The sequence below is a fragment of the Oryctolagus cuniculus genome, chromosome 13 (assembly GCF_964237555.1).
Source record: "Oryctolagus cuniculus chromosome 13, mOryCun1.1, whole genome shotgun sequence".
Taxonomy (NCBI): Eukaryota; Metazoa; Chordata; class Mammalia; order Lagomorpha; family Leporidae; genus Oryctolagus; species Oryctolagus cuniculus.
The window spans coordinates 90,701,327-90,724,113 of NC_091444.1; the positions used below are offsets into that span (position 1 = coordinate 90,701,327).

At 37.4% G+C, this 22,787-nt stretch overlaps 1 protein-coding gene across 2 annotated transcripts in view; it reads left to right on the forward strand.

The window, feature by feature from the left end:
- The window catches only part of PGER5 (prostaglandin-E(2) 9-reductase-like), a 75,379-nt gene extending 57,328 nt beyond the window's left edge, over positions 1-18,051 (forward strand). The window contains 9 exon segments of one of the 2 annotated variants that reach the window (NM_001287557.1): positions 926-1,064; positions 3,073-3,240; positions 4,663-4,779; positions 5,931-6,008; positions 6,424-6,546; positions 11,469-11,578; positions 12,336-12,501; positions 16,191-16,273; positions 17,774-18,051. In NM_001287557.1, the coding sequence (NP_001274486.1) occupies positions 981-1,064; positions 3,073-3,240; positions 4,663-4,779; positions 5,931-6,008; positions 6,424-6,546; positions 11,469-11,578; positions 12,336-12,501; positions 16,191-16,273; positions 17,774-17,816 (972 nt within the window). In that variant the 5' untranslated portion in view covers positions 926-980 and the 3' untranslated portion in view covers positions 17,817-18,051. 2 annotated transcript variants of the gene reach the window in all.
- Positions 18,052-22,787: the final 4,736 nt, after the last annotated feature.

Here is a 22,787-nt window from a genome sequence, read left to right on the forward strand (position 1 = left end):
TTAGGACACAAATCCTCTTATATACAAATCAAAAATTATGAATTTATACAAAATTTGTAGATTCCCTTTAAAATTACTTCATAAGGCCCATTTTATCGACAAATTTCAGTTTGGACAATTATTACAAATCACACACTTTGACATATTCTTTTTTAAATCATTATTATTGAACAAGGCCATAAAACATAAAATATACACTTTCATTTTGGGCTTAATGATATTTTTCTAAAAGTTACATAACATGTGAAAAGATACTGTGGATCTAGGCCTCTGGTTTCCTTTTACACAATGCCGTTAGACATCATTAACCTTTCGCCCTCCACTCAGCAGCAGCCACTCTGCAGTTTTTAAGGCATGTGTTTCAGGAGTGTTCCCAGGATTTTAGCTCATCAGGGTTGCACATTCCTATTGCAACACTAAAGAATGAAGTTACAGGAAAGATTTTGTCAAAGGGGAAGTTGAAATGCTAATTTTCCCTCAGTTAAACTCCTGAAGTTTTATTGAGGGTCAATATTTGAGAAAATGCTCCATACTTGTTGCTTGGATTCTGTGTGTGTGTTTGTGTATGTAGTGTAAGATAATTAGTTGTCTCAAGCAAAGTGTGATCAAGGACAGACTTCAACTTGAAAACATAAAAAATAAGAAAAACAGATACTAGATATTTAAAGGGTTGTAACTTAACACATCATCAATAACTATTCAACCAGTAGCTTCTAATACTTAAAAAATAGCAGGTGGGAGTTTATAAAGAGAAAATTAAATACATCTGATTTTGTAAGTGATTAACCTAAAAATTCTGTTTCATATAAAGTAAATGAACAGGATTCTGATCTCTTCTTAAATGTGGAATACTGCTTTAAATTTACTCCTCCCCTACGTTGCTAAAATTAGACAGGAATTTGAGTGTAGACTTCCTGTTATTTGTGTACCCTGTGAAGCCAGAAGAAACAGAGTGTGCTTGGCCAGAGGAGTGAAAGGCAATGGATCCCAAATATCAGCGTGTGGCGTTAAGTGATGGTCACTTCATCCCTGTACTGGGATTTGGCACCTATGCACCTGAAGAGGTAACTTGTGTTGCTTTGTCATTGAGGGGGCAAAAGAAAATAGACTTAGGAAGGGTGAAAGGAGACCCAGGCTGTGATTCTCAAGGTTTCACTTTTTGTTTTTCCGATTCACTGGGCTGGAGCTGTTCCTCAGAGAAGACTGAATTTAGTCTCATTTTGTTCCTCATGACAATCAGATCCTGTGATCCTCTGCTGGTGATTTGGAATACTGATTTGCATCCTGTTTCAGTTGTTTCGCACTTGAGTGGAAGAGATCAGTGTCAGCACTCAAGAAGAGTGCCTGTCAGCTTGCTTGCAGTTGAACTGGTTTCTCCACTTTACACTATAATCCAAGAAATATTTCCTCCTTCCAATAAGGGCTAATCCAGAGAATTTGTTGTTGTTGTTGTTTCAAAAGTTAGTAGAGAGGAAATGCAGAGCATTTGAGGAGGGAATAAGCTATTATGAGACGGGGGTAACGTTGAGACCCACACAGTAATTACTGGACATGGGCTCAGTAAGTTTTTCCATATACTACTCTAACCTCTAGGATGCTTGCCTGAAGGCAAATACAACATCGTGTTAGAGGAAAACTGGAAAATAATAGGAACAGGGCTATATTATTGATCATTGACAGTAAGTGTTAAAGGAAGTTGTACAGAATGAAAGCGAGCATAGTAGAGGAAATTTTGCACACTGATATTATCCTCTACTTGATTGTATGACATGAGACTGTTTACTTCAAATCTGATGCTCCACCTGATTCTTGTGGTAGACTTAAGGAAATCACTGATGAGTATTTTGATGACATGTGAACGATTTCATTTTGTTTGCAGAGCAAAGTGGCATGAAGGTGGGGGAAGGATCAGGGACACTAGTGATATTTCAGCCTTGGTGAATCTCTGAGTGCCCTCACATCTAAGAATGCAGAGGATTGGTATTAAAAAAGGGCAAATGGAATCACTACCTACATGTAATTTCATTGAAAAGTTCAGCTTCTCAGTTTTTTAAAAATAAGTGGAAAAATTTTTCTTAGACTTACATCTTTGATGTTTCACAAATGCACTTTCAAATCATTATCCAATTTGAGAAAACCAGTAATTTTAAATGGAATTCTAAGTATATCTTGCATAGAGGAAATGCCTTTGTTTTAGGAATGACAATTCTATGATAAGCCCTTACATGACACAATTAATTTTTCATGTAAAATTTCTATAGTACAGTATAAACCTTGCCAGCACTTAGTCTTCTTTTCTTTATTTTTTAAATTTTTTGTGGACACAATGGTCCTGTAGAAAACAATGAACATAGTGCCCTACTGTCCATTGAGCTGTGTATTTTCAAACATATTCCTGGTTAACTTCAGGAAACTCCTATTCTTTGTTCTCCATTTCCTATCATATGAGGATGGTGTCTGTAGCTAAATTTCTTGTGCTGACAAGTGGAGTGTGTATCCCTGCTTTTATTTGAGAATCTGAAATATGGTGTGGGCCAGCAGAGGGGGGTCTATGTAATTAAAAAGTCTTAGGAGTGGAGACTTTACACATTCAGCATTCCTTGCTGATAAGTTTCCCATTATGTTCTTAAATTCAGCTCAGGCAATTTAAAAATGTTTTGTTTATCTCACTGGCAGAGGATTCATAAAAGCTTGTAGTGTTTTTCTTCCATATTTCATCCCATTCACTTTTACCCTGTGTAACTTTCCTTTGCAAGTTCACTGATTAATTAACAACCATGATTATCTTTTGCATTATCTTTCTAGCAAAGCAATAAACCTGGCTTTTTTCCTGAAGACTTTGATGCCATTAATCAATGGGGTGGCCTAATGTGAAGAGGTGCCTGAGATGCCTAACTCTTGCTGTTAATTCAGGGAAATCAGGGGATCTGGGAAGGACTCATCCCCTTAGAGTGCAAATGCAGAATTATCCCAAGAGATGAGGAAAAATGGATTCTTAAAAGGTCACTAATTATATCTTAGTTACTTTCAATCACATGCATCTACAAATAATAATTTCAACTCCTTCTTCAGGTCCCTAAGAGTAAAGCTTTGGAATCCACTAAAATAGCTATTGATGCTGGGTTCCGCCATATTGATTCTGCTTATTTGTACAACAATGAAGAGGAAGTAGGTCTGGCCATCCGAAGCAAGATTGCAGAAGGCACTGTGAAGAGAGAAGACATATTCTACACTTCAAAGGTAGAGTGTAGAAGATGTGCAGGGGAGCTGGTTAATTAAATGTTGTGTAGGCATGATAATTACTTGATATTCTTCATAGGTATTGAGTAATTGCTCCTATTAGTAAAACCATAAACATGCATTTTCCTGTATCACAAAGAGACAAAGGTGCTGGCTTTCTTATTATTGCTATGTTCAAATTTATATATTTTTAAAATAAAGTTCCTTTGATTTATTGAATGCCAACTCCAAGCAATGTGATTCAGCATGGATTGTGGAATCAGAGAGATCTATGAGCTAAAAATGATATTCCTGATATCTTGGGTGACATTTTAAAATTTCTTATTATTGTAAATATGAGTTGACACTTTTTACAAAGAGTTATTTATTTATTTGAAAGGCAGAGCTATAGAGAGACAGAGGGAAAGATAAAGAAACTCATCCATCTGCTGCTTCATGCTCTCATGGCTGTACCTGCTTGGTCTGGGCCAAGATGAAGTGAGGAGTTAGGAACTACAATCTAATCTCGTATGTGGGTGGCAGGGGCCAATTATTTGGGCCATTTCTGTGGCCTTCCGAGGTACATTAGCAAGAAAGAAGATTCTAAGTGGAGCAGCCGGGCCTCAATACAGCACTTCAATATGGGATGCTGGCATTGCAAGTGGTGGCTTAATCCATTACACCACAGCAATATTCCAATGTTCAAAATATTTTTCTGATAATTATGCAAATAAAATAGATATTTATTCTGGCAGGCGCCGTGGCTCAATAGGCTAATCCTCCACCTAGCGGCGCCAGCACACCGGGTTTTAGTCCCAGTCGGGGCGCCGGATTCTTTCCCGGTTGCCCCTCTTCCAGGCCAGCTCTCTGCTGTGGCCCAGGAAGGCAGTGGAGGATGGCCCAAGTGCTTGGGCCCTGCACCCCATGGGAGACCAGGAGAGGCAACTGGCTCCTGCCATCAGATCAGCGCGGTGTGCCGGCAGCAGCGCGCCAGCCGTGGCGGCCATTGGAGGGTGAACCAACGGCAAAAGGAAGACCTTTCTCTCTGTCTCTCTCTCTCTCACTATCCACTCTGCCTGTCAAAAAAAAAATAGGTATTTATTCTTTAGCATTTCATTTAATGGTTAGAAGGATCAGACCATTAAATTACTTTGTAAACTGTCAAACATAACACAAATGTTGATCATTATTATTACTTGATAAAATTTGTGTCTCTGATGTAATTACCTTCCATGCACTGACAGATTAATGAGTAATAGCTAAACAAGTGAGAGAGGTCATGTGGTTGGGTCAAGTCACAGGAAATCCAAACTGGAAGGGAGAATTTTCCTTCAGTGTTCATCAGCTTCTAACCAAGGGAAAATATCTCAGTATTAGGTGAAGAAAACCAAGACTTTTGGCTAACATATTAATTTATGACAAATTAAATGCTTAACATTGCAGCTTTGGTGCACTTTTCATCGACCAGAGCTGGTCCGACCAGGCTTGGAAGAGTCACTGAAAAAACTTCAGTTGGACTATGTTGATCTCTACATTATTCATTTCCCAACAGCTCTGAAGGTAGGCAACTAACATCATCAAATGCATTTTACTATAGCTGTTAGCATGACCATCATTTTCATGAATGATTAAATGTCACTGATATAAATTTACTTATTTATTTTTAAAGATTTATTTTATTTATTTGAAAGGCAGAGGGAGAGGGGAGAGACAGAAATAGAAAGACAGATCGTCCTTCTGGTTCACTCATCGAATGGTCATGAAGGCCAGGACAGGGATAGGCTGAAGCCAAGAATTCCATCAGAGACTCTCATTGAGTGGCAGAGGTCTAAGTATTTGGACCATTTTCTGCTGCCTTCCTGGGCATATTAGCAGGGAGCTGGATAGGAAGTGCAGCAATTAGGACTCAGGACTTTGGTGCTGCAATATGGGATCCTGACATCATTGGAACACTTTAATCTTCTGTGGCACAAAGCAGGCTTCTGATATAAATTTTAGAAACAGTTTCTAAGTTATAGAAACTGCCTAAAGCAAGTAAAGCAATATAGTTTATTGGATTATATAAAAGGGGAAGCTAAGCCATGAGTGATATACACATTTGAAGTAACCTTAGAAACTGCCTGTATTTAGAGCATTCATTTTCCTCTCTATTAACCTAATTTTTGTTGGTTTTGTCTGAGCCTTTTTGTGGTAGCTTATATGGTCATGGGGCAATTATTTTCTCATGTTCATTAATATCTGATAGTTTCTTTGCATCTTTTAGAATTAAAAATATTATTAAAAATTTTATTTCCTACTCTGAATCAAGTGCCTGCCCATGGAACAAAAGGTTTTGGGGGAAGATGAGGAACATCCACTATTTGTGGAGGTCAAGACAGGTAACTGTTGACTTGCCCAGTGAATGACAGACATCTTTGAACAGGAAAGAACAGAGAAACACAAAGTAACACAAATCTATGGGACCCTATTATGATCTGGAAAATAGTATTTATTAACATGTGCAGTGACTATAAGAGAGAGAGGAAGTTTGTAGTCTAATGACATTCCTTGCAGATTCGTATGCAGCATATTTTGCAAACATAAGTATATGGGAAGTTGTTCCATTATTTCATGAAAATTTATTGCTATCTCCATAAATATACTTCAATGTTTTGCTATGGGTAAATATCTGAATTTGATAAAACCAAGAAAAATAACTGCTTCTATTCCAGCCTGGGGAGGAGATTATTCCAACAGATGAACATGGAAAGACAATATTTGACACAGTGGATATCTGTGCCACTTGGGAGGTGAGTACTCCCAGGAGAGAGTAAACAGGAAGTCAGAAGTGGGAGCATCAGATCACATTTCAATTTGTGAGAATGAGTTATGCAACTTTGGGTCTTGAGATTTATGTCACCAACAAGTGTTGATGCACTGTAGTGGAGCGAGAGGAAGGTAATACTGGGACATAACAGAGATAACTGGGGGCAATGATGTCAGGCATATTTTGCCTCCCATGTACAATAATGTCTCTTGTTTTCTAAGGAGGACACAGGAATTGTTTTTCTTGTTGCTGATTTTCTTTAGTAGCTTTTCTCTTTTGGTCAGTCAGTGCCCACTAGCCTCACTGTAATTTCTTGACAATGTTCCTTTTAACTGTGTTATGCATTTATACTGGCTTAGCCAATTGTGGAAATATTTCTTCACAATCTTTCCTCTCAGGCCATGGAGAAATGCAAAGATGCAGGATTGGCCAAGTCCATCGGGGTATCCAACTTCAACCGCAGGCAGCTGGAGATGATTCTGAACAAGCCAGGGCTCAAGTACAAGCCTGTCTGCAACCAGGTGAGGACTCTCAGCCTCTTCTCCTTTTGTTATTATCCTCTTCTCATACTACTGCCACGTGTCTAGTTGTCCTCCACTCTGTCAAACTTACTTTGTGTAACCGAAGATTCTATTAGCCGAACCTCTGTATGGAAGTGTATGGATGGGTCTCCATTGTCTCTACATTTTTAAAGGCTGACTAGAAAAAGAAAATGTTATATATATACACACACACACACACACACACACACATATATACATATATATATGACAGAATACTACTTAGTCATGAAAAGAATAAAGTCCTGTCTTTTCTCATAAAATGAATGCAACTGGAGAGCATTATGCTTAGTGAAAGAAGTAATTCCTTAAAAGACAAATATCGGGGCCAGCGCTGTGGTGCAGTGGGTTAACGCCCTGGCCTGAATTGCCGGCATCCCATAGGGGCGCCGATTCTGGTCCTGGCTGCTCTTCTTCTGGTCCAACTCTCTGCTGTGGCCTGGAATAGCAGTGGAAGATGGCCCAAGTCCTTGGGCCCCTGCACCCACATGGGAGACCTCGAGGAGGCTCCTGGCTCCTGGCTTTGGATCAGTGCAGCTCCAGCCATTGCGGCCATCTGGGGAGTGAACCATCAGATGGAAGACCCTCTCTCTCTCTCTCTGCCTCTCCTCTGTGTAACTCTGACTTTCAAATAAGCAAAATAAATCTTTTTTTTAAAAAAAAAAACAAGTATCATATGTCTTCTCTGATATGTGGTATTTAACCTAGAATACAAAAAAAAAGTAAAAATGAAATTGAAATTGATATGTTTTGAATGTTGTTGTTGTCTGTATCCCTGTGGAACAGAGATACTTTCTACTTGTTTCAACAATGTTCACATATGGTTAGTATTACATTAAGCCTGCAATTATAAAGTAAAAGTATGTTATTGTGAAAATTACAGAGAAAAAAAAAAAGGAGAGGGGAATTGAGGGAGGAAGGTAGGAAGGATGTTAGTGTGGTTATCTTCTTAGAATTGTATCTATGAAATACATGAAATCTGTTGTCTTTATTCATTAAAATTAAAAAAAAATGAAGACTATAATCAACACACACAAACCATAAATATGTAATATTGTAATATTGTTTATATTAATTAAAATGTTAAATAATCATTTCTCAGTGAGAACTGTGGGATTAGCTTAATTGTAAATATTATTTCATATAAGACTATAAAATTTATTTCATTTAACAACTTAGAAATAAAGTGTGTTTTTTTTCAGATAAGTTATTGCTAGGAAGTTTTTTTTTTTTTTTTTTTTTGGACTGGCAGAGTGGACAGTGAGAGAGAGAGAGAGAGAGAGAGACAGAGAGAAAGGTCTTCCTTTGCCGCTGGTTCACCCTCCAATGGCCGCCATGGCTGGCGCACCGCGCTGATCTGAAGCCAGGAGCCAGGTACCTATCCTGGTCTCCCATGGGGTGCAGGGCCCAAGCACCTGGGCCATCCTCCATTGCACTCCCTGGCCACAGCAGAGAACTGGCCTGGAAGAGGGGCAACCGGGACAGAATCCGGTGCCCCAACCGGGACTAGAACCCGGTGTGCCGGCGCTGCAAGGTGGAGGATTAGCCTAGTGAGCTGCGGCGCCGGCCCGCTGTGAAGGTTTCAAAGTAAGCAAGTAATGCAGAAAAAAATTAATCAGGTAATAATGGATGTGTACATAAGAATTAAACTTGAAGTCATCCACAATATTTAAATAAGCAGTTATATCATGAAAAAAAGATATTTTTATTGAAATGTGCATAACACTATTGAAATGTAAATTTATACTAACATATTTTTGAAGTTGTTGAAAAGATTACTTTTTCAAGCCATAGGAATTTTGAATTGTACCATAATTTATGTTGTATTTTTATGTGTAAAGTTGTTTATTTAACAAAACATATTAGAAAAAATTTACTCCAGCTGGTGCCGTGGTTCAGTTGGCTAATCCTCCACCTGCAGCGCCGGCAGCCCAGGTTCTAGTCCTGGTCAGGGCAACGGATTCTGTCCCGGTTGCTCCTCTTCCTGTCCAGCTCTCTACTGTGCCCCGGGAAGGCAGTGGAGGATGGCCCAAGTGCTTGGGCCTTGCACCCTCATAGGATACCAGGAGGAAGCACCTGGCTCCTGGCTTCGGATCAGTGCAGTGTGTCGGCTGTAGCGGCCATTTGAGGGGTGAACCAACGGAAGGAAGACCTTTCTCTCTGTCTCTCTCTTTCACTGTCTAACTCTGCCTGTCAAAAAAGAATTTACTCCAGAAAGCTGAACAGATGATTTTCAATGTGTTGAGCATAACCTACTTTACTTTTCAAATAAACTAAATTCATATCTGCACAAAAAGCAGAAAAACTGAGGAGACCTTAGTGCTGAAATATATGTAATTATCTGATCAAGAAAAGCATCAATTATTAATGAAATCGCAGGTGGAAGAGAAATGTTCCCAGGTCAATTAATTGTCCAATGGATGATCACCTGATAAAGGAATTGGTAAAGGTGATGTGGAAGGAACTGTGAACATGAAAAGCCATGGAAACATGGAGTGATGAATAAAGACAAAGTGAAATAAGCAAGGTTGTGTGGCTTGGGTTTGTGTGGTGTTCAGATACCTGAATCTTTCCTTTTGGTATCTGCTTTCAGGTGTCTTGAACAGAACCATGAATCCAGAAAATATTAACTGGAGCCTATGATAATATGTAGAAGAGAAAAGAAATTACCTATTCATAATGATACTAGTAACTGGCAGAAACAATAACCAGAGATTTTTTGGCAAAACTAGAGCCCATCTTGTTCTAAAGCCCATTTCAGTCTGCACCTCCTCCCTGCATTCTGCCATTAAATCTACTGTGTAAGAACAACTATCCTATACCTTGTTTTCTGTTCTAACATAGCTTCCAGCAACTTGGAGTCACCAAGTAAATACCATGAATTTGGTATATAATGATGCAGCATCCTGATTTTCAAATATAAATATCACAAAATCAATATGGCTTTCAATATTATCTTTATTCCAATTTTTATTATAACAACTTTCAAAACATTGGGAAAAGTTAATGTAATAATGCAGTTCTTTCCTTTTTTCCACCTATAGTCAAACTTGTTGACACATTTTCATCTGTCCAACATAAGTGGGCATATATAAGTATGTTTATATGCATATATGCAATATTTTGTTCAACCTCTTGTTAGTATGTGGTAGGTAAGCATTATTATTTATTCCTGCAGACATCAGAAAGCATCTTCTGCATATGAAGATACTGTCCCACATAGTTATAGTTTTATTATTGGTTGTAAAGAAGTTAACGATTACACTCTCCAATCATTTAACATCCAGTCCATATTAGAAATTTGCATTGTTGCCTTGATTGTATTCTATTCACAGTGTCACAAAGCAGTAATTCAAACAGGGACTTTTGGCATTTTTCTTATGCTCTTTTCACTTGGAAGAATCAGCAATATTTTTTTCTTAAAATTGCTAAAATTCCTAAAGATTGCTGTCTTGTAATAATAGATTAACTGGTTTTATGTAAATCAGAGATTATACTTGAATACTTTTCTTTTTTTAATTATTTATTTGACAGGCAGATTTACAGATATAGAGAGGGAGAGGCAGAGAAAGAAAGGTCTTCCATCCACTGCCTCACTCCCCAAATAGCCACAATAACTGGAGCTGGGGTGATCCGATGCCAGGAGGCAGGACCTTCTTCCACATCTCACACATGGGTGCAGGGCCTAAGCACTTGGGCCATCTTTCGCTGATTTCCCAAGCCATAAGCAGGGAGCTGGATCAGAAGTGGAGCAGCCAGCACTCGAACCAGCACCCATATGGGATGCTGGCACGGTAGGCAGTGGCTTTATTTACTACGTCATAGTGCCAGCCCCTGATGTGTTATTACATTAAGTTTAAACATCTTTTTTTGTGAGGACAATGTTCTTAGAATGTTGTGTTCCTAAAATTGTACTGTAGTACATGGTACAGATCTGCAAGTTTTTCCAAAACCAGCAATGCTACTTCTATTCATTTGGTTAAGCTAGTAAGAGCCAGATCTTTTTTCTGTGAATAATTACTTCACTCACTGTAATTTTTGTAATCTGTTAGACAATAATATTCAACAGAGGAAGTGATATTCTATAACAAATTTTTATATATACCAGGTGAGTTTTCATGTTAGTTATTTCATTGTGATTTGTAAATAATTATTTACATTTTAATTACACTTTCTACTTTTCTTACTTTGCATTGTACTGTAAAAATTCCTGCACTTTAAGTCATGTCAAGTATAATTATGTCTATGAGACAGGGTAAACTTTAATAACTTCCTTTTATTATAAAGAAGTTACCATAATAAGTACCATCAGCAGGAGTTAATTGTTTCCATCTCTCTCCGCCTCCTTCTCTTCCTATTTCCTCTATCTCCTGTTCTGTATAGCATTTCTATGGATTTTTGTATACTCTAAATGTTATAATAGGTTTTACTCATTATGTGTTTTGATGTTGAAATCTATCCAAAAGTTACCAGTGATATTCCTATCAAGTTGATTTTTTCATCTTTCAGAGATGCTTTAATGAGTTTTCGTAAAACTTTTGCTCTCAGGCACAGTTGAATCTCTATGGCTCAAATGAGTGGTTTCTTCATTTTTCCCCAATATCTGGTGTTTATCATGTCTCTCCTCAAGGAATATGTGATTTAACAGCCAAGATCTCTTCCACAGAGTTGTTTTGTCTCAGGAATGTCATATTTATACCTTCCCAGGAGACAAAATATTTTAGTCATTGTTTTCAAAATATTTTTACTTGATGTTTATACTTTCAGTTTAAATTAAATTTTTTTCAATTCAGCTACTTTTATCTGCAGCATTCCCATTCATATTAAATTAGCATTTCATTTATCTTTTTTTTTTTTCCATTTTCTATTTTGGCTATGTACAGGTGGAATGTCACCCCTATCTCAACCAGAGCAAACTGCTGGAATTCTGCAAGTCAAAAGGCATTGTTCTGGTTGCCTACAGTGCTCTGGGATCGCACCGAGAACCAAAGTGGTAAAGTAACAACAAAAACAGACCTCAGATACCCTGTTGATGAAATATTTTTGGTCATACGATACTCAGTTTTATGGTAGAAACTCAACTGGCTCAGAAAGAGTGGAGTATTTGCATTTCTAGCAAGATCTGATGATACTGATTTTGCTGGTCCATGGACCTCTTTCAAGAAGCACTGGTCTATAGTAGGTCCTTTGTTCTCTTTTGGAAGCTGTCGCTCCCCCTCTTCGTGGAGGAATGACACTAAACCCTGCGCTGTTCTTTCGTCTGCTCGGCCCTTCCCGGGTTTGCTGCTGGTTCTTCCCGGGTTGGCTACTATCCCTTCCACCTCCATGGAAGGGCAGTTCCCCCTGGCCACATTCCCCACTTCCGCAGGGGAGCAGCACACCGCCGGCCGGCTCTCTCGGGGGCTGCACAGGTGTTCCTTCAGCTAGATGTTCCCCTTAGATGTTCCTGGTGCATGCCGTCTCTCTCCTCCTTTATAGTCCTCCTCCGCCAATCCTAACTCGGCTGCCCACACGCCGAGTACGCTGCTCTCCTCCAATCAGGAGTAGGTCCTACAGTTTATTGGTTGAACTGGAGGCAGCTGTGTAGAAGCTGTTTTCTCCTCTCCCAGCGCCATATTGTGGGAGAGCAGATGCATAGAATAAGTCTTAATTCCAGTAACTCAGTCCAGTCCGGGTTGCTCCCCACAGGAAGCCTCCTAACAAACTGAATGCTGAGCATCTGGAATTTGCTTTTCTGCCTCTTCTACCAGGGTGGACCAGAGCTCCCCAGTTCTCCTGGAAGATCCAGTCATTGGTGCCCTGGCAAAAAAGCACAAGCGAAGTCCAGCCCTGATTGCCCTTCGCTACCAGCTGCAACGTGGGGTTGTGGTCCTGGCCAAGAGTTTCACTGAGAAGCGGATCAAAGAGAACATTCAGGTGATGAGGGCCTGGGTCTGGAGGCATCAAGGATCCCACAGAGTATCCTTCACACATGTGCTTCTTTGTAAGATGTCATTCTCTCCATAGCATGTTTCCATGATCAAAACTTTCTACACTTTTCTACATCCTTTGTTTGTGGCTGATGTGTGTCATATCTTCTTCACTATTGAGAACCTGACAATATCCTGTTACATTATCTTATGAAAGTGATATTATATTTCCTTCTACATACACATATGCACATATATATTTACAAAGAATATCAGGGGAAATATTTAGTCTAACTGTTGTGACACTGCTTGGATTCAGCCAGACCATATAGGAATGCCTTTTTCTGTTTCTGATCCAGCTTAACATCAATGCACACCCTGGACGACTCCAAGTGATGAACCAAGTACTTGGATCACTGCCACCTATGTAAGACGTCAAGATTGAGTTTTAGGCTCCTGGCTTCTGCCTAGCCAAGCCTTGGCTATTGAACTACCAGATAGGAGATTTCTCTCTCTCTCTCTCTCTTATAAATAAATGCATTAAATGAGTATCAGAGATTTCCAAAAGAATAAGTACACTTCTGATTTAACACCTCTTTAAAAAAAATTTGTGACAGAGGAGAGGGAAAGAGATCTTCCATCCCCTGGTTCATACCCTAATGCCTGCAATGGCCAGCCTGGGCCAGACTGAAGGGCAGAAGCCAGAAAATCTGACGGGGTCTCCTGCGTGGGTGGTAGGGCCCCAAGAACTTGAGCCATCTTCTGCTGCTTTCCTTGGCACATTAGCAGGGAGCTGGATTGCAAAAGAACAGTGACGACTGCAAATGTGATATGGGATGTCAGAACTCCAGGGGGCAGCTTAAGCCACTGTACCACAAGCCAACCCCTTCACTTTTCTTTTCAACAGATTTATTTACTTATTTCAAGTGCCTTCATTATGTTGGAAAGTACAATCTTGCTTTCCAGAATGGTAAAACATTTGCAAACTTCTTATATTCAAAAAAAATTGTCCTGGCTATTCTTTACTGATTTGTCAATTATATAAAATTTTAATCAGTTTTCAACTTCCTCATAGAGTAAGTCTTTACCACATTGCTTGATATTGCATTGAACTATTCATTTTGAGAGAAGTGGTTTTTAAAATATTTTTCTTTTTTTGAATTGTCAACTTTATTTTATACTTGAAAAGCAGAGAGAGGGAAGATGGGAGAGGGGAGGGAGGGAGGGAGAGAGAGAGAGAGAGAGAGAATATCTTCTAACCACTGATTACCTTCACAAATGCCCATGATGGCCTGAGCTGGGACAGCCCAAGCCAGCAGCCTAGAACTCAGTCCTGATCTCCCATGTGACTGACAGAGACACAAATAATTGGGCTATTACTTACTACCTTCCAGGTTGTGAATTAGCAGGAAGTTGGAATTTGAATTAGTGCTGGAACAAGAACTGTGTCTTTTTGATAGGAGGTGTGGGTGTCCTAAGGGCCTTCTCACTGCTGTGCACAATGCGTATCCTTAGGACTGACTTCTTCACAATGCTGAGGTTTACTGTATACAAAGTTCCAGTAATTTAGGTGGTCTTTTAGTATATTTCAATAAATTTGATAATTTTCTCCATTAAGGCATTTGCCTGTATTTTGTCAGGTTTAACCAGAAAGAATATAATTCTGATAGTCCTTTGATAGTTTCCCTTCTGTTTTGAGAATTTTCAAATGTACAGGAAAGTTCAAAGAATTATACAATGAAAACTTATTATCTGAGTTCATCAATTATTGCATTGGAGACTTCTAAATTCTTTCTCTGTATCATTATTTTGGGGTATTACTATTTATTCATATAAGTAGCCCTTACATTAGCAAATTTTAATCATCACTTTGATGTTTAGGGTGCCTCTAATACAGACAGTGAGATCCACTTTAAGCAAGTTCCTGTGCCCTTTTAATACAGTAACATTATATATGGGAAATTCTTGTTTTAAGTTCAGTTGAAAGGACTTTTTCTTATTCTAATTCTTCATTGATGGGATAACAAAATTCAACTGTATCAACTAACTTTACTAAATTATTTAATATATGTCAAAGTTTACCTTTAGATTCTTCTGTCTTGTAAGTACATGGCCCTATCATTTTTAAATAATGTCAGCCTTTTTTGATCTCTAGATGGTTTTGAGATTTCCTTTTATCTGCAGTGTTGCATAATTTGAATAAATTATATCTAGTAATGCATTTTTAAAATATCTCCCAAGTAAAAATCGTAAGGTAGTAATACAATGAGTTCTCATATGCCTCTCACCCATTTCCCCTATTAACATCTCATTTTGGTACATTTATCACAATTAATAAATCACATCCAGCTTTCCCTATTCTTTAATCCAAGCTCCTTTCATCCTTCCTACTTCTTCTGGTTTCTAGCAATTAACACTCTGTGTTCAGAATTTTTAAAGAAAATTTAGCTCCCACACATATAGGAGAACATGTGGCATTCATTTTTCTGTGTCTGACATATTTCATTCAACATGATGTCCTTGAGTTCTATCCATTTTTCTGCAAATGACAAAATTTCATACTTTTTTAATGCTGAGTAGTATTCCATTGAATAGATTTATCACATTTTGTTTATCCGTTTAGCTGATGATGATCAGCTTGGTTAATTCCATGTCTTGGCTACTGGCTATTTTGAATAGTGCTGCTATAAATATGATGGAGCAGGTATCTCTTTGATGTAATCAGTATATGTATTTTGGATATATACCCAGTAGTGGGATTGCTGGATCACATGGCAGTTACATTTCTAGTTTTTAAAGAAATCTCTATACTGTTTTCCACAGTGACTGCACAAATTTACATTCTGTCAACAGTGTATAAAAGTTCCTCTTTCTATACTTATCAGCACTTGTTATTCTCTTTTTGATAATAACCATTCTGACAGGGTGACGTGATTTTTCATTGTGGTTTCAATTTTCATTTCCCTGATGGCTACAGATGCTGAGCACTTTCCACATATTTGTTAGTTATTTTTTTATTTCTTCTTTTGAGAAACGTCTAGTTAGATACTTTGCCCATTTCTTAACTGGATTGGCCTTCTTGTTGTTGTTGAGTTTTACAGTGCTGATATTCTTGATATTAATCCTTTGTCAGATAAGTTACTGTTAATTTTCTCTCATCCTGTCAGTTGTCTCTCTCTCTCTCTCTCTCTCTTTTTTTTTTTTTTTTTTTTTTGTAATCCCCTTATTTGGTTTTGTTTGTGTTGCCTGCACTTCTGGCGTCTTATCCAAAAAGTTATCACTTACACCAGTGTTTTGAAATGTTTGTCCGGGGTTTTCTTCTAGCAATTTCATAGCTTTAGGTCTTACATTTAAGTATTTGATCCATCTTGAGTTGGTTTTTGGGATACAATGAGAGGTAGGTATCTAATTCCATTTCTCCACATGTATATATCCAGTTTTGCTGGCATCATTATTGAAAAGGCTATCTTTTTCCAATCCGTGTTTTTGTCACCTATGTCAAAAGAGTTGGCTGTGTATGTGTATTTATTTTTCATCCAGTATTTACAGATGACTTAAATCTTTTGATATGATATCTCAAAATGTTTGGAAACTTTTCAGATATTTTAAGTATTCTCTTTGTACTATTTGATATAACTTACTGTGATTTCCAGATTGACAAATGAAAATAATAAACTTTTCCTATTTCTCTAATAGATATTTGAATTCACATTGCCTCCAGATGACATGAAGGTCTTAGATGGCCTGAACAGAAATGTTCGATATATTACTGCTGATTTGTAAGTATTGATGACCTTGGTAAAAATGTTGCCTCAATTTATTTTCTGAGGATGAATATATAAAAGGATATTAGTCGCTATTCACCATGCACTGTGCTGATCACCAATGTGGTTAATCTCTGGTTCTAAATAGAATTTTTTTTATCACCTCCATATGGAATTCTTCAGTAAATCCTTTCAACTTAATTCCTTTAAGAGTTTGGAATTTCTCCCTTTCTTTTTACTGCATTTTTCTTAAAGAACCAATCATGGCATTTGTATTGAAAAAAGCTGGCCAAATATTTTAAATGTTTAAATGAAACATTTAGAAATGTTTCATTGTGATTTTCTAAAATATGGTCCTCTTAACCCAGCTAATGAAGTCTTAAAGGCACATTTAAAATCAAGGACTGGGGAAGTATGCTAAAAAACAGTAACAGGAGAGAATTTGCACTAAAGAAGAGATCTTTATTCTTCTTCTTGCTGCAAGATTTTAGAATCTGACAAAAATATTATATTTGAGGGTAGCAAAGAATATACACCTGTGGGACTTTTAATTTGTAATATTAATAAATGTAATAATTAAGATAAAGGAAGAAATTAGTATAATGCAAAATTTAATGTACTCAAAATGGCACATATGTTATGATTGTTATGGTTTTTATTAGTATTAGGGAAAATGAAGAGTGAAGTAAAAACAAAATGCAGAGACAAAGGGAGTGGCAAGCTGAATAATTCCTATTCTCTATTAAATATTCTAATAAGTATTCATTTTTAACACATTGTGTTTTCTGTAGTCACTAAAATATAGATATATGTAAATTATGCAGGAAACTCTATGGGCGAGGAACTCTGTCTTATCAACAGCATTCTTTCCAGTTCCTAATCTAATACACTGTGTCACATCTGGTGGGCAATGAGCAAACAAAGAAAGAATAAAAGGGATGTTAAATTGCTAACAGTAATCTATATCCCTGAAATTTTTTTAGTATTGAATAGCATCTGAATGTGTCTGTTTTCAAAACAAAGTAAATTAGATTTTGCTTGAAAGTGTGCTTTTTTCAGACACTTCAGGTTTTTATTTTAATGTAATATTAATACAAAGAGATTCAGTATGCTCATATATACATTTCTAAGTATATAATGATGTTCCCTTCTTCCCTCCCAATCTCCCTCTCCTTCCCTCTCCCTATTATTTTTGCTTTCCTTCTTCCTTGAGAATTTGATGTAAGAAAGCAATGAGTATCACTTTGCATTGTTGAAATATGCAGCTAAAGGAGAGAAATGTGATTAAATTTTTATTCTGTGTGTTCTATATGTTAATTCCAGGTAAAAGATTATTGTTTGAAAAAGTTATATGTGATTAAAATGTACTATAAAGGCATGCACATGAATATGACAGATTTTATGATTTTACAAAAATGGAACTATTATCTTTAATAATAATTTCACAGAAATCACTTCATTATTATACCAGAAATGTATTTATTGAGTTTATACTATATATTCTTCTAATTTTAGTGCTACTGGACATCCAAATTACCCATTTTCTGATGAATATTAACATGGAAGCCTTTGTCAGACTTCTACCAGAAGACCCTTTCTTGTGAATCATGATTCTGGAGCCATCTCAGATGCTGGTGAATGGGCACCTCTCTTCTGATTAATCCATGCTGATTAGCAACTAACACTCAGCTAGAGCTAAATCCACAGGGTGAGAAGCCTTGGCACTACATTTCTGTCACTTTCTGAAAAATAAAATAATGTTTTTTTTTTATTAAAGATGCTTACCTACCATAGATGCTGTTACTTATTTGTTTCATTCTGTCTCCTAAGTCTTCCCCCTGCTCATTGATTTGCTTAGAAGATTGGAGTCCTGTAGTGTGACATGGTTACAGCTATTCCTTAGATGTGACTGGGATTTGGAGTAGGAAGAATTGTCAGACTGGATGACAGAAAAGATTTTTTAAGTTTTTCTGCAGTGCTTCAAAAAAAAAAAAAAAAAAAAAAAAAAAAAAAAAAAAAGAACTCTAACTTCACAGAGCCTATGAGGGTGAGGCAATACTGCAAGGATAACCAACAGTGCAGGCGCTCCCTTACAGCAGCTCAAGAATCAGTTCCTGAACTCAGGTGTCAGGGATCCCTGGGGCGAGGGTAGTCAGTGATGGAAGAGGAGGAACCAGCCTGGAAGCATGATTAGGGGTCAGGTATGGGGCACATTGAGGAGGAGGAAGTTGAGCACATCTCTGCTTGGGGATATTGACAAATATTCTTCATAATGATATCTACTGATAAAAACTCTCTGTATATTTTATTAAAGAATCAGGGCTGAGACTCAGGCTTAGTCTGTTCATGTTTGTTTCTTTCTTTTTTTTGACAGGTAGAGTTAGACAGTGAGAGAGAGAAACAGAGAGAAAGATCTTCCCTTCATTGGTTCACTCCCCAGATGGCTGCCAAGGCTGGCGCTGCACCCATCCAAAGCCAGGAGCCAGGCGTCTCCTCCTGGTCTCCCATGCAGGTGCAGGGGCCCAAGCACTTGGGCCATCCTCCACTGCCCTCCCAGGCCACAGCAGAGAGCTGGACGAGAAGAGGAGCAACAGAGACTAGAACCCAGCGCCCATATGGGATGCCAGCACTGCAGGCAGAAGATCAACCAAGTGAGCCACGGTGCTGGCCCCTGTTCATGTTTCTAAAATGAGAAGCAATGAGCTTCTTGTGGCTGTACCTGCATAGGAAATCAGAGAAACAACTAGTTGACTGATACAGAGAATTCCAGGTTATGTGATATTATGTGTACATATATGCATATAACATCTACATAACAAGTAAATATGGGAAATGCTAAAAATTGGTATCCCCTAAAAATATATATTAAAAACACAACAGAGTATATTTTGGAGAAAACTCTCAAAAACATACATTTGGTAATTTGGATTATAGAAATGCGTCTCTGAATATTAACTCCATATTCTCATTTTTTCAGGATTTTAAGTAAATTTGATTGTCTCAAGTGTTTGATACTCTTAAATGTTGTAAACATAAAACCTGTCAGACCAACTAGTATAAAAGACAAAATATTCCAAAGTCATTACATACCAGTGTTAAGTAAATATTAAAAATGTTAAATTATACATCAGTATAAGGATTAAAACAGATTTGAGAAACCATTTCTGAAGAAATAGAGGCTGATGGCTTTGTAGCAAAGACTTTAAAACAATTGTCTTGATGACACACAGTTTGCCAAATACAAAAGTGAAAACTGAGCAAAGTACCAAGAAATCAGGAAAGTAATATATGAATAAAATAAGAATAACTAAGATATGCAAATTATAAACTAAGAAACCAAATATAAATTCTGGAGCTTAATAGTACACAAAAATATCCTTCAATAATGAAGAAATGGGCAGGCACTTGGAGTAGTAGTTAAAACTCCATTTGGGACAATTATGTCAGAGTGTTTAGGTTTGAGTCTTGAATCTGCTCTCAATTCCAGCTTCCTGTGAATACACTCCCTAGCAGGCAGCAGTTTATGGTGCAGGTAGTTGAGTCCCTGCATTCATGTGGCAGAACACGATTGAATCCCTCCTCTTGACTTTGGCTTGGCCCCACACCAGCTGTTACAGGCATTTGTAGAGTGAACCAATGGATGGAAAATCTCTGTCTCTGTTTCAGTCACCTGCTTGCCTCTCATATAAATAAAATAATATTTTTAAATGAAGGTGGAGTTATTGAGATGATCTCAGATAAACAAAGTCAAAACAACTAATTAGCACTGGAATTGCCATACAAGAAATGTCAAAGGGAGTTAAAAAGGTTGAATGAAAGGATGCCGGACAGTAACTCAATACAATATAAAGTTAGAAAGGCATCCACTAAAGGCCAAATATATAGCCATGGGTAAAGTATATACTTTGGAATGCATCACTTTATCTTTTTTCTTTCAAGTATTGAAATATAAATTCATACAAATAAGCAGAAACCTATTTTAATATGTTTATAATGGATAAAGCTCTAATCAGTAACATAAAGTGATGGAAGGAAGAGTTATAAAGAAGCAGAGATTTTTTAATTTGTTATTCAAGTGAAACTGATAAATTTAATGTACATTGGTATAACTTCTATGTCAAAAACAGTGACATAGGGCCAGTGCTGTGGCACAGTGGGTTAACGCCCAGGCTTTAAGTGCCGGCATCCCATTTGGGTGCTGATTCTAGTCTCTGCTGCTCCCCTTCTGATCCAGCTCTCCGCTATGGCCTGGGAAAGCAGTAGAAGATGGCCCTAGTGCTTGGGCCCCTGCACCCACATGGGAGACCCAGATGAAGCTCCTGGCTCCTGGTTTCAGATCAACACAGCTCTGGCCATTGCAGCCAATTGGGGAGTGAACCATCAGATGGAAGACCTATCTCTCTCTCTGCCTCTCCTTTCTCTCTGTAACTCTGACTTTCAAATAAAATAAATAAATATTAAAAAAAAAAAAACAGTGACATGAGGAGTGGCTGTTTGACCTAGTGGTTAAGATGTTAGGATGACCGTGTTCTGTGACAGCACACCTGAGTTTTACCCCAGGTCCCAGTTTCTGATCTTGGTTTTCTGCTAATGCAGACATTGTGAGGCAATGTTGACAGCTCAGGTCATGGAGTTCCTGCCACCCTTGTAGAAACTCTGGATTGAGAAATTTCTCCTGGAATCAACCCCCCCAGCCATTCCAGAAATTTGGTGAGTAAAACTAGGTGATGGAAACACTTTTTCTCTCAAATGAATAAACCAAAATTTTAAAACTTGATAATAGATTAAAGGGAGATCATTTTAAATGGGTCAACTAGTTAATAATATAACTAATAAAAACATTTGTACAATAAACATCAGTATTACAAAATATGCAAAATATACACAATATACAAAACACAATGACATAATTGAAGGAAGAAACTGACCACAATAATATTTGTAGGAAACTTCAATACCCATCTTTTAATAATAGGAGGAAATTGGCAAAAAAAATTCTAATAAACTAAATGCCAAAAATGTAATAACCCAAATCAAATTCTTAGAATCATACATTCTGATAACACGGGATTAAAAATAATCCTCAGACATTAGAGAAACCTAGCAGAAATGGATAGATTTCTGGATACATACAGCCTACCAAAATTGAGCCATGAAGACATAGAAGACCTAAACAAACCAATAATCATTGAGTCAGTTATAAAGACCATCCCAACATAAAGAAAGCAAAGCACTGGATGGCTTCACTGCAGATTTCTACTAGACATTTAAAGAATTAACTCTAATTCTTCTCAAGCTACTCAAAACAATTGAAAGGGAAGGAATTCTGACAAACTCCTTCTATGGAGCCAGCATCACTTTAACTCCTAAACCAGAAAAAGGTAAAACAGATAAAAAGAACTGTAAACCAATTTCCCTGATGAACATAGATGCAAAAATGCTCAACAAAATACTAGTCAATCAAATCCTACAACACATCAGAAAGATTATTCACCCAGACCAAGTGGGATTTACCCCTGGGATGCAGGGATGATCCAACACTCACAAATTAATCAATGTGATATATCACATTAACAGACTGAAGGGAAAAAAACATGATTATCTCAATAGACTCAGAGACACATTTGATAAAATTCAACATCCTTTCATGATGAAAACCTTAAGTAAATTGGGTATAGAATGGACATTCCTCAATATAATAGGGCAATTTATGACAAACCCATGGCCAGTATCTTATTGAATAGGGAGAATATTGAAGAATTCCCACTAAAATCTGGAACTGACATGGATGCCCACTCTCACCTTTGCTATTCAATATAGTTCTGGAAGTTTTAGCCAGAGGCATTAGACAAGAAAAAGAAATCAAAGAGCTACAAATTGGGAAGGAGGTATTCAAAGCATCCCTGCTTGCAGGTGACATGATTCTATATATAGGGGGTGCAAAGGACTCCACCAAGAGACAACTGGAACTCATAAAAGAGTTTGGTAAAGTTTCAGCATATAAAATTAACACATAGAAATTAATAGTATTTGTATACACAGCCAGTGCCATGGCTGAGGAAGAATTTCTAAGATCAGTCCCATTCACAATAGCTACAAAAATGTTAAATACCTTGGAATAAATTCAACCAAGAATATCAAATATCTCCATGATGAAAATTAAAAACCATTAAAGAAAGAAATAGGAGAATAAACAAAAATGGAAAAGTCTTCCACGTTCATGAATTGGAATAATCAATATCCAAATGTCCATACTACTGAAAGCAATTTACAGATTCAATGCAATGCCAATTAAAATACCAATGACATTCTTCTCAGATCTGGAAAAAAAGAAACAATGCTGAAACTAATATTGAAGCACAGGAGATTCCAAATAGCTAAAGCAATCTTATACAACAAATACAAAGTCAGAGGCATGACAATACCAGATTTCAAGATATACTACAGATCAGTTATCATCAAAGCAGCCTGGTACTGACAAAAACACAGTTGTTTTTTTCTTCTGCACTGCAAAAGAAACACTGAGCAA